Source organism: Centruroides sculpturatus, unplaced genomic scaffold, assembly GCF_000671375.1.
Source record: "Centruroides sculpturatus isolate CEXI.00-Female unplaced genomic scaffold, Cexi_2.0 scaffold411, whole genome shotgun sequence".
NCBI classification, from domain to species: Eukaryota; Metazoa; Arthropoda; class Arachnida; order Scorpiones; family Buthidae; genus Centruroides; species Centruroides sculpturatus.
In genome coordinates, this window is record NW_019384776.1 from 305,669 (window position 1) to 318,062 (window position 12,394).

Genomic DNA, 12,394 nt, shown 5'->3' on the forward strand with positions numbered 1-12,394 from the left:
ATAGCGAACGGGGTATAAGGCTCTAGTAGTGTTACAAAGTATAATACGTTTATTTTAATATATTTTTTAAAAGAAACAAAACCGCAGAGAAATGTTACGTGTGTTTAACAACGGGTTCGGAAAACTTTGAAAATGTTAACAACGGGTTCGGCCGAACCTGTGCGAACCCGCTGAATATCACCACTGGTTATAGATATGTAGATGTTGAATTTTATCACCGCTCCTTTCTCCTCTTATTAAATATTTGTTAAAAATTAATTTTTTTATACAAATAAATATTAATGTAAGTTAAATATTAAAAATACTAACTATAAAAGTATTTGGGTAAATGCCCGGGGCTCCTTTTAGAGTTCAGAGTATGATACCCCTATGAGCACCTCCCCCCCATAAAATGACTTGGTTTTTAATTTTGCCGGAGTTGGAGTTGGAGTTGGAGTTGATTGTTTTTTACTGACTCTGTAGCCCTGGTGGCAAATTTCAATTTTATTTTGCCATATCTGTGACTATATCAAAAAATGGTTGCTCATTCCAATTCTATATTTTAAAATCAGAATATATAGTTACATGCATGATTTGAAGATTTCTTTCTTACTTTTTTAATTTGAAGTATAAATTATACAATCAATCACCAAGCTGTGGATAGTTTATCAAATGCTTGGAAATTGTTATATAAGAGTGGATTGGCATTGGGTTTGAGCATGTGTTTTGCTTTGTTTAAATCATAATTGTAATTTGATACTTATTTTTTCAGATATTATAAAATTAGTTTTAAAATTCACATAAGTATTTAGAATATTCTCTTTCGATGATTTTGACTTGTGTTTTGAAATCGTATGCTTCATTAAATTTAATCAGGTCGTTTCATAATTTATTAAAAATATTAAATATAAAACAGGCAAATAATACTGCTGTAGTTTTTAAATTTATTTTTCATATTAAAAACATAAAACTGAAAGATCAGTTTACAAATTAATTATATTTAGAAAACGTGCTGTATATCAGAAGACATATTTATTGACGGGGTAAGAACAAAACTAATATGCTGCAAGAATTTAGATTAAACCAATTATAAAAAATATAAAAAATTCAAAGGAAATGGTGTGATCGTATTAAGTGAGAACCAGAACAAAAAAGACAATCGAATGAATCGTGACTTACAGAACGAAAAGTTGGCGCAGCTGTGAAAACCGCAATAAAAAGTAAAAGTCTACACTCGATCTACCTGCGTAACCATTCTCTTGACAGAAAGTGATGATTTATTCACATCTTTTATTTAAGTTTATATAAAGTTAGAGAGAAATAGGCAATTAATGGTTAATTAAATCTATTGAAAAATAAAAATTATCATTTTGCATTAAAACATTAATAAAATATAATTAAATGAAAACAAAACCAATTTCACTATAAGTAGGTTTACTAGACCNTTTTGTTTTTAAATTGCATTCATATCATATATATTATTTGCATGTGTATTTTACCTGCTATAATTTGTAATTTGAAGTTTTTGAATATTCTGTTCTATGTTCTGGGGATTGAACCTGAAACTTGTTAGAGACAGTCAAAAATATTAGGCAATAAATAAAATTTGCTGGCTACTTAAAAGTTTTTTAAGTTACTTTTAACATTTTTAATTAAATTGCCTCAATGTCCTTTTTTCTTATTAATATGTAAATTTTTCGACTATAAATTCGACTTACATCTATTATCAGGACTTATTATACTGGTTTTACAGATAATATTACAAAGATTAACAGAAAACAATTTTTATTTTATACAGGTATACGAAATAAAATAAAAATTGTTTTCTGTTAATCTTTGTAATATTATCTGTAAAACCAGTATAATAAGTCCTGATAATAGATGAAAGTCGAATTTATAGTCGAAAAATTTACATATTAATACTTTTAACATGTTTTAATATATTAATGCATCTAAAAGGCACATTTAATAGAAAACTGGAAAATTATTAGTAAAACAAACTTTTAATAGTTTTTGTTTTTGATACATGAAACTTCCAAGTCAGAACCAACAGTAACTGAGACTAGCAACACTGTTGATGAGTAAGAACATAAGACAACAGGCTGATGAAATGGCTGCACCTTCAGCAGTGCATGAAGCAAGAATGGAGTAGTGTTGACCCAATTTTTGACATAAACCAATCAATACTCATTGGCACATGCAAGTGTATGAATACAGTTCTAAGGTTCCATAAACAGCTACATTTTCTACATCTGGGACCATAGTGAATGTCATGGAGGGTTCAATCTCCAGAAGAAAGGACAGAATGTTTAAAGTATAACATACATTTCAAAGCCCGATGAATATATAGAAACATCCAACAATTACCTAAATGATCGGGCTACAATTGTGCTAATTTTAAATAATTAATACAAAGTAATTTGTTACTAGAGGTAGACGTTAGGTATCAAATTTAAATACATCTGGAAACGAAGGCTTGCTTGGGGTCTGGGTGGCACAACTGGCAAGCACACCACACTTCAAGAGGAGGCTGAGTTCAAGCCCTGCCCCAGGTCAGTTCTTTTCTTCCAGATGGTTCTAAATTATTTAATTAATTATTAAAATTATAATTATTCATTTAGTTAAAAGATGGCGCCTAACGTCTACCTCTAGTAACAAATTACTTAGTATTAATTATTAAAATTATAATTATTCATTTAGTTAAAAGATGGCGCCTAACGTCTACCTCTAGTAACAAATTATTTATACTTTTTATTAATCATTTAAAATTAGCACAACTGTAGCTTGATCATTTAGGCAATTGTTGGATGTGTCTATAGAATATTGAAAAACTTTAAATTACAAATTATTGCAGGTAAAATACACATGCAGATAACATATATGATATGAATGCAGTTAGAAAACAAAATAAATTATTAATTCACGATATCTGAAAATAATCTGACAAGTTAAACCAGTACAATTTAAACAAAACAAAACACATGTCCAAATCAATGTTAAGCTACTCTTATATAACAATTTACAAGCATTTGATAAACTATTCACAGCTTGGTGATTGATGCAATTGTCATCTGTATTTGACTTATATGTTTCCAGAATTTCTAAACTCCTTAAATTATTGGTGTCAATAAAGCCTGCTCTATTGAACAAAGATATCTGAATGTACAGTGCATTGCCAGCATACGGCAATGCTGTGCTTGTTGGTCTTCCTGTAATACCAATTGTTAAGTGTTGTATCCAATGATTTAGCAGTGCTCCTATGTATTCAGTATTAACAATAAATTAGTGATTTTCTATGGAGATACAATATACTTCTGGTAATCTTCCAATATTACTTTTATTTTTTTCATTTTTTCACAGCTTGTGAATATTGGGATTTCTTCTGTAACCAAGGATGATAATCCTTCATTTAGCTGTCTTTTTGTGTAGGTTTCCGAACATTGCTTTATATCCTGTGATGTCAATTGCCTTATGCCAAGGATGATTTTTTCATAGCATGCACTGAATGAAATTACTTTCTTCTCAATAACTGGATCAAATTTAGAATATTTATAAAACAGCAACTGCACACCGGGTTGTGTAAAAATAAATAAGACCTACTTGAACCTTTAACCAATGTGTATAGAAATTAATCTTTCCAATACGAACGTTTTCTTAACCCCTTCTGGGCTCTTCTTCAGGTATAGCTGGATCGAACATCAAACGAAAAAATTTGAATAAATCCGAACACTGCTGAGTTTGAATCACATGGTTGGTTCATTTATTTCATCACGTGATATGTTTGAACACCACCTCACTCTCCACCCACGCCACGGATCCTGAAATTGTGGCGGACTTCAATAGAGCACGTGTAATTGTCACCACACCCCATATTCATCACCTAAAGTGGTTGGAAGAGATGGAAATTTTTAAGGCATACGACACATCCACGTGTATTAATTCAAGAGATGAAATTGGCCTTTCCATGGCATGGCAAAACGCACTACATATGGAGTAACAACAGTATACTATTTATTAAGTGTTAAAAAATAAAATAAAATAAAAGGTACTGGGGAACATGTGAGAACATTATTGGATAATTGTGTATCTCAATGGCACGTTTTTTAAATATCCTAATAATATCTTTCTCTTGAATATGGACATTTATCGTTATCTTCAAACACTTTTAAACATATCACGTGACGAAATAAATGAACGAACTGTGCGATTCAAACTCAGCAGCGTTTGGATTTATTCAAATTTTTTCGTTTGATGTTCGATCGAGCTATATCTGAAGAAGAGCCCAGAAAGGGTTATGAAAACGTTCATATTGGAAAGATTAATTTCTATACACATCGGTTAAAGGTTCAAGTAGGTCTTATTTAAATTTAGAATATAATTGTTGATCTGATACAGAACTTGTTTATTAAGATCAAAAACATTTATCAATTTTTACATTAAAGTTGGTTACTGGATGTTAAAGGTTTTGTTGATTCTGGTGGTTTGTTTAAGATATATTCTTGCCATATGGTGTCAATTAATTTCTCTATTAGCCTTGGGAATGTTGATGTTGTTTTGTGTATCCTTAATATAATTTAGCTCATGTAATGTATCCACTTTATTAATACAATACAAAAATGTCTTATTAAAATGCTTGGAAATCTTCAAATGAGATTTATAGACACCAATGAACAGGCATTTTGTTTTGTTTAAATCATATTGGTTTTACATCTTGGATTATCTTTAGATGTCATGAATTAATAATTTATTTGATTTTTAAATTGCATTAAGATTTTAATGTTATCTGCATGTACTATTCTATTTGCTGTTGAATTTAATGTTTAATATTTTTTCTTGTCGTTGAGATTGAACCTGAAGAAGATTGTTAAAGACAATTAAAAACAGATTGGTTATGTGTTTTTTGTCATTATATTACTATAATTGAATATGTGAGTTCACTTTACAAAAAACAATCAGTGTTCATCCATCTTAGTGTGATTTCTCCTGCTATGTCAATAGTCTGTGATAAATCCTTCATAGAACCAAAACTTAGTGCTCATATATTCAATTACAATCAAAAATATTAGGCATAAATGTATTTTGCTGGATATTTAAAGGTTTTTCTGAATTATTTTAAATTACATCTGTCTAGTCTGTTTTCATTTGATTAGAATCTATAACAGTTACAAAAATAAGAATTGTTTTTTGTTTCTTATATCTTTATTGTATTGATATTATATATATGTAATATATTTAACTTGTTTAAACTTACTACTAAAAGAAATATATAAATTTTATATTTGATATTTTTATTCTCAGTAATGGAGTTGGAAATAGCAGTAATACATTTATTCAGTATCAGCAACAAAGACCGCACGTTCCAGATTTAACAAGTTTGCAGCAAAAGTTGGCACAGTTAACAACATCTGGTAATATTTGTTTGCTACCCAACACTAATGTCTGTTTAGATGGCATATTAGGAGAATGCAGTCAGATTATTTCCTCACAGAATATACAAAATCTGAGCTCAAACATAATTGTAAGTATTTTTATAAGTTGGTATTATCATATAATAATAACATTTTTTGTATCAAACAGTTTGAAGGAGAACAGAACTTTAGAGAATATTTGTAAAGAGAGTAAAAAACAGTTTTTATATGCCTGAACTAAAAATTATTTACAGTGGAACATGGTTTATATGTTTTACTTTTATATATGTTGTTGATAAGACTGTCTTGTTTATAGTCACAGGTACACATCTTAGAGGTATAAGGGAGACGTGTCAGGAGTTGATATTTGGCACAGAGTATTTGGTTCCCAAATCATGAACACACAAATAACACCCGACTTGTAGGTAGTCAGGGAACTGAGAACCTAGTCAAAATAAAATACAAAATGGCAACACTCTTTCCACAAACAGGCATGAGTGTGAGATTTGCGCATGCATATATCATTGGAAAGAAGGAAATGCGAATGTTGCAAAATCGAATTTTGACAAACGAATCTTTGAAGAAACCCATTTACCCCTCTGGTCACGACCTGCTGACCTTGACTGGTTGACCCAAGATATCTCATTTCAGCATTGGAACTCTTTTGAAACTAGATGGTGCTAGTCATTATAATTATATATAAAAGTAACTTCCAAAATACAATTTTTTTTTGTTTTCACATTTATTAATATATTTATTTTGTTTGTGCAAAATAAAAAAATTATTTTGGATGGTACAGTAGCCACGATTATTTTTTTCAAAAACAGGAAATTTTTGTTAGGCATTGACAAAAATTCAACCTGGGGTGACATGCAACAGACAGAAATTTTGACATTGGATAGGTTAATTTCACTGAAAATGCTTCGTGGACGACCTTGTGGTCATGGCCGAAAAAGTTTAAATGATGATGTATGAGACATAGTCTTGTCCCAAAAATCGGCCTTGTCATTTTACTTGTTTTACATTAATTCCAAATGCTTCTATTTCATTCAGTCATGTAATATTCATTTATGGCATAGTAAACACTTGATTTAACAGACCCCAATTTATAGGACTTTGGATTTAACAGAAAAAAAATTTGTTCTTTAGGAAAAATTTAAAATCATGTTCATTCACAAATAGAATATGCTGAAAAGTTGGAACAAGAGTCAATGACTATATAATAATAATATTTTATTTATACATATATATGATAATATTTTAACATATCTTGCACATTTTAAATCTGCTATTAAAATGTGTTTTTGTAACACATTCTATTTAATAGACGTTTGGGAATAGCAGACACTTTTTTCATCCAACCAGTCTGTTAAATCTAGGGTTTACTACATTTTGTTTATGTATAAATTCCTGTCTGATGAGGATAATAAATATCACAATTATATTCTTAACAGAAATCATACTCAAAATAGAATACATTCTTTGTTCTATTCTTGTAATCCTCTTTTCTTATTTTTTTCTTTCTTCTGATTACTTGCATTATGATATGGGATTGTCTACAAATTACATAATGCAGATATGGGTAGAGTATCCAGATATTTGTTGTAATGCATTACAAGAGAATGGGAAGTGTTTACAAAAATGTTCCAGAATGGTAAGGTCTTGACCCTTGGATACCAGAATGATTCATTTTTGTTTATATAGTGTTTTATAGCAAACCATACTGTTTATGCCACTATACTGGGAAATTGGATATGTGTAACTGTTGGCCCATAAAGGCAAGCACACAAGAAAAATAAAAACATCATCATAGATAGCAGAAAGAAAATAAAGTTTAATTATGCATTGAATTTTTTTTACAGCAGGTATATTAACAGATGCCAACTCTAGGATAATCTTCCAGCAGTTACCTAATTTATATATACCACAAAGCATAAAAAAGTGCAATATTAATGATTCATACAATAAACAAATGAAAAACAAATGTTACAAAAATAAAATCTTTACAATTAATTCTGTGAAACCGTTTACCCCCCGAACGGGAACTGGCTGTTGAGCTAAAGTCAATAAATCGGTGACTTATTACGTAAATAGGACCAGTGTGACCAAGGAACGGGGTGTGAGATGATTTAATTGTCGCATTCCAGGCCTAATTGACAGATCTGCAATCGTCAATCGTGAGAACGCAAGAGGGATCGTCAGATGGAGTGGCTTTGGATGATCACCTTACAGAGAGTTCAAAGCAGGACCTGCTGACAATCTTGTAGAGAGGGTGGTGGCTGGGAGAGCTGCGTCTTCTCCAGGACAGAAAAATACACATTAGGTAAAATTTATGGATCTGTCATCTGGGAAAGGGTTTGACCTGACTCCAGAGGGGAACAGCCCGGACAGGAATGTTTTGTGACTCTGAGGCCCAAATTGCATCCCTGGAAACAGACCAAGGGACCAATAGAGTTACAGGGGACCATCATTCGGACCTACCAAAACCTCGGAATTTCAGGAAGAAACAGGTTATAAAAGCCCAAAATCCCGAGGACACAGGGAGGTTGTGAGAAGGAAGATCAGGAACAAGTTAGTCTGTTCTTAAGATTCTAACGAGGATTACAGAGGAGAAGACTCAAAACTTGAATGAGTGCGGCAAGAGTGAGGAACTTAACTTTCCGAGCACACTTCTCTACCTGGACTGGTGCGAACAGAGACCTAACTTCCAGGCATGGATCTCTACTCCTTCAGCCTCCGGAAACACCTTAGATTGGAGATGAATTTTCTCCTGTTTCTGAATCAACTTATCCTTGCAGATGAACTCTTTTGTTTGGGAAAGAAACACTCATCTGGACGGACTTTAACTTTATCTGTAAGCATGTCTTTGTCAAATAAACATGTTGAATTGGTAAATATGGTCTCTGTGTGAGTCATCTTTGTGTCCAGCAAACCACTACCCCCATATGAAAAAGGCTTTCTCGTATCATCCTGACAGATCGCAAGCAAAGCAAGGGTTGTAACCTTTAACTGAAAGGTCAACCCCACAAGGGTGTCGTCCGGGCTACTACCACACCCCACAATTCTTATGACTAAACTTACAACTAATAGAAATTAAGATAGAGGATAAGAAATATTCAAGATGGAGTATACACAAGAACAAAAGTACAGTTGACCCCCCCATAACATGGTAGATACGTTTAGTTTTTTATGAAATTCATGTTCTACGAGTCCTTAAATACATGAGCCAATCACAGCCTGGCACATGTGCAGTTTACGGACTATGGCTGTTTGAAAGGTTTTCTTCCATAAAATTAATCAATTCTAGACTAATTTGACTCAACATTTTTAAAACACGTATAATTTTTTGGGAATAATCCGTATAAACTGCTATAAACAAAAAATTATAGGATTACTTACCGAGTGTGCACCGTTCGACAATGCCATTGCTTAAGCTTGTTTTCGTCGCAGAGCAGCACATTGGATGGCGGATGCATACAAAATGTGTCATGTGACATTTGTCAGTGCTATTCAGTCACGTGACTACTCATCTCTGTTTGACTACCGTGATCTACCGTTGACTACTGTTTGATCACGTGACTACCATGTTTCCTGATAACTTACTCTTTTTGTAAAGAATCTGCTGAACTTTGGAGACATCATTCCATTTTAAATATGGATTAAAATCAACGTAAAATAACGTATGATAATGCAATATATAACTAATAATTCTGCTCTGCTTTTAAATGGCCTAATCTCTTTCATGTCTTAAACAAAATTGAATTATATTCATTTACATCAAGACATTAGACATCTCTTGTTGCATCTAATATTTATCATCATAATATATATATCATGATAGAACTATTGTCATTAACGAGCGGTTTTATCTTTGTTGCTTCATATAGTCAATAATAATAGTAAGTTGTTTCTAATTACAGTAAAAATACTATAGTATATTATGATTTATCATGTGATACCTCCAAAGTTCAGCGAATTATTTGCAAAAAGAATCTAGGGTAAAACTGCCCTGTGATCTGATGCTTTTATTGTAAAAGAAATCTATGCCACATTTGATTTCAGTAATGACATTTTTTCATATCTGGTTTTGCTTGAACCTGAAAATTAGCAAAATTTAACAGCGAGGTTTTTGGAGTCATTGTTTAAAATGTTTAAAAATGTTAAGGTTGATTTACAAATTGTAAACAATGAATGGCATAAACAAGCCCTACTTAACTCGGGGTCAAAAAGTCACGCTGTCAGATCCTATTTGTCAGAAATATTTAATTTAAAAAATTCTGCTGGAGAGTTTGTTTTGAAATCTTGAAAATTGTTGAGCTTATTGATGATATTTCCAGCTTCCAATGCATCTGTCAAGTGAATATTTAGTCAGCTATGTTGTGTAAGACATGGCACAGACATTCTTTGAAAATGAAAGGGTTTGTAACTTAATGCACATGCAGTCCAGTATTAAAAAAAAATATTGTTTTATTTGAACCTTCAAAACAAATTTTAAAGTGCAAATATGTATGTAAATAAATGAATTTTTAAAACTGATCATTTACGTATTAAAGTATGTTCGAAATCGAGCGAATGGCTTATTTAATTTTCTGTCTTTAGCTAAGATACACAACATATGTTGAAAGTGAATTAATTAAAATTAAGTTAAATAATAGCATTCATTAGACTTATGGAAATATTTTATGATTATTTAAAGACCATGGCAAAATTTATCTCGTTTGTCAAATTGTGATTTCCAAACTAAAACATTAAATATCTCCATATCGGATGTAAATGAATACCTCCGATAAAGCCTAAAAGTCTTAAGACATTTTAGTTATTAAGATTTTTTTAAAACAATGAATTAAGAATTGTTCTGATTATTATATTACAATAATAGTATAGGGATCTGCGTCATAGAATTGTTTTTTTTTTCCCAAGCACGAGCTCGATGATGGTCATTTTCTCAATCTAGGATAATCTAGGGTAAAACGAAGGCACTATCAGGGTAGTTCCACCAGAAGCAGGCAGCAGTACTGCTCTAGATGCTTGTGAAGTGATGCTTCCACAGCTTCCGTGGACAGCATGCCACTGTAATGTTCTTACTAAGTATGTTAGTGAACATTCATACGTTTAGCAATTTTATATTACAAATTTTTTTGTTTGTGATGTCCATATCTAGCCAATTTTTTGACTGTCAAAAATCATTTACTGGCCAGCATATTACCTGATTTGTGTACAGCCTGCATACATTTTTTGACAGTTCCAGTCACAGTTACCAGTTATATGTGTCTTTACTCTAACTTGAAAATTATCAGAACTTATCCAAAACACTATGCTTGAAAAAATACTTCAATCTGGATCATATTTCCACACAGCAAGATCATACTAAGTAACTAGATATGTTGGATATTATCATAGAATATTCCAGAGAGCTCAATGATATGATTAGCTTGTCAGAGAAAGAAAATGGCAAAACATAAATGAATGTTCCAGTTACTCTAGTCTCTAGTAAAATAAAAATAATAATAATAGACAGAACTTAATAATTAAACATTAAATAAAATTTTCAGAAAATAATAATAAATAAATAAAAATTGTAAAACTAAATAAAAATGGGCATTCTGATTTTCACCAAATAGTCCACAATGAATTATCTGCATGGTACCAGTTGTAGCAGTGTATGAAAATTTATTTTGAGATTTTTGAGTACTGCATGAGTTGTTTAAAACCATAAAAAGAACTATCAAAGATTTTTACATAATGCAAGAGAGATACAAATTTATTCAGAATTGGTATTTTTTGTTGTATTGTTCTCTAACTTCTGTAACCCAAAGTTTTTTCCTGCCCCTCAGAGCTTTTAGTTAGAGAAGTTTTACTGTATTTCAATTTTTTGACATTTTATCTTCTAATCCATTCAACTACTTGTTCAACACACAGTAGATATCTATCTCTTACATGTTGAACAAGTACCTGACATGTCTAAGAGAATGTTTGAATGAACACTAGTTCAGTTATAACCGTTGCTTGTTAACATCAAAAATTCAGTTCATTTTTGACTTTGTTATATATAATTTTCAACATTGATATACAGTGGTGACAATATTTTACAATCTTGGTTGGCAATGTCTTAATTTCATTCTTATCAGTTTTTATTTTTGGATTTTCTAAGACAATTTCATGGATGTTGAAATCTTTAACAAATTGAACAGAATGCTATCCAAATGTTTTGAATTTGACTGTGGTGTGTCATGTTTTGAGTAGACAAAGAAAACAGACAACACTAAGAGCAAAGATAATCGTATATTAACACTAGGAATACAGCCAGAACGGGGTCGTAGGGGAAACATACATACAATGAGACTAGTTGTCCTTAATACAAGTTCTTACTATTTTTCTTCCCTTTTTCGCTCAGTCCTTTTCCTTTTTCTTATTCCCGCCAAGGTCTTCAAACAGCCAAAGGTATTCCATGATCCATTTACACTCCTTATATACCAATTGCCCCTAGCGCCCCCTCGCGTTACATTCCAAAATTACAAAATAAAAAAAAATAGACAATTATTATAACACACGAGTATTTACATTGACATAACATTACTAATAATACATATAAACAATAATATTTTAGTATAAAAGAAGCACATTTAAGCCTTCATGAAGGGAGGAAGAGAAAAAAAAAACATGGTGGCACCACCACATCTCCCCCCTTAAGATATAACATAAAAGTGGGTGATAAAGTATCACTCCCTGCCTCCCTGAACCATGGCACAGTAGTTGATTCTTCTCCCACGTAGGTTGTATGGGCAAGGTTTTGGGGTTTGTGTGTTACTAAGGGATCGTTCACCTTGAGGCATTCCAGGATCAGTTCGCATGGTTGATCTCGGGTCTTGATCACATTCATCATCAGAATCCCAAGGATTGAAATCATCCACAGGGCTTTGCTTTGACCTCCGATATACGTGCATCTTTCCTGGCTGTACTGGGCCCCAAAAAGGTTTTAATCTATCAACATGGACATTCTGGACGTC

The 12,394-nt window shown here is 31.8% G+C and overlaps 1 protein-coding gene across 1 annotated transcript in view; it reads left to right on the plus strand.

Annotated features, from left to right (window-relative positions):
- Positions 1-328: 328 nt before the first annotated feature.
- Positions 329-12,394, plus strand: part of LOC111629086 — a 41,577-nt gene continuing 29,511 nt past the window's right edge. Inside the window, exons 1-3 of the mRNA XM_023372947.1 lie at positions 329-356; positions 2,423-2,531; positions 5,278-5,497. Coding sequence (XP_023228715.1) covers positions 329-356; positions 2,423-2,531; positions 5,278-5,497 — 357 coding nt within the window. The remainder of the gene's footprint in view (positions 357-2,422; positions 2,532-5,277; positions 5,498-12,394) is intronic.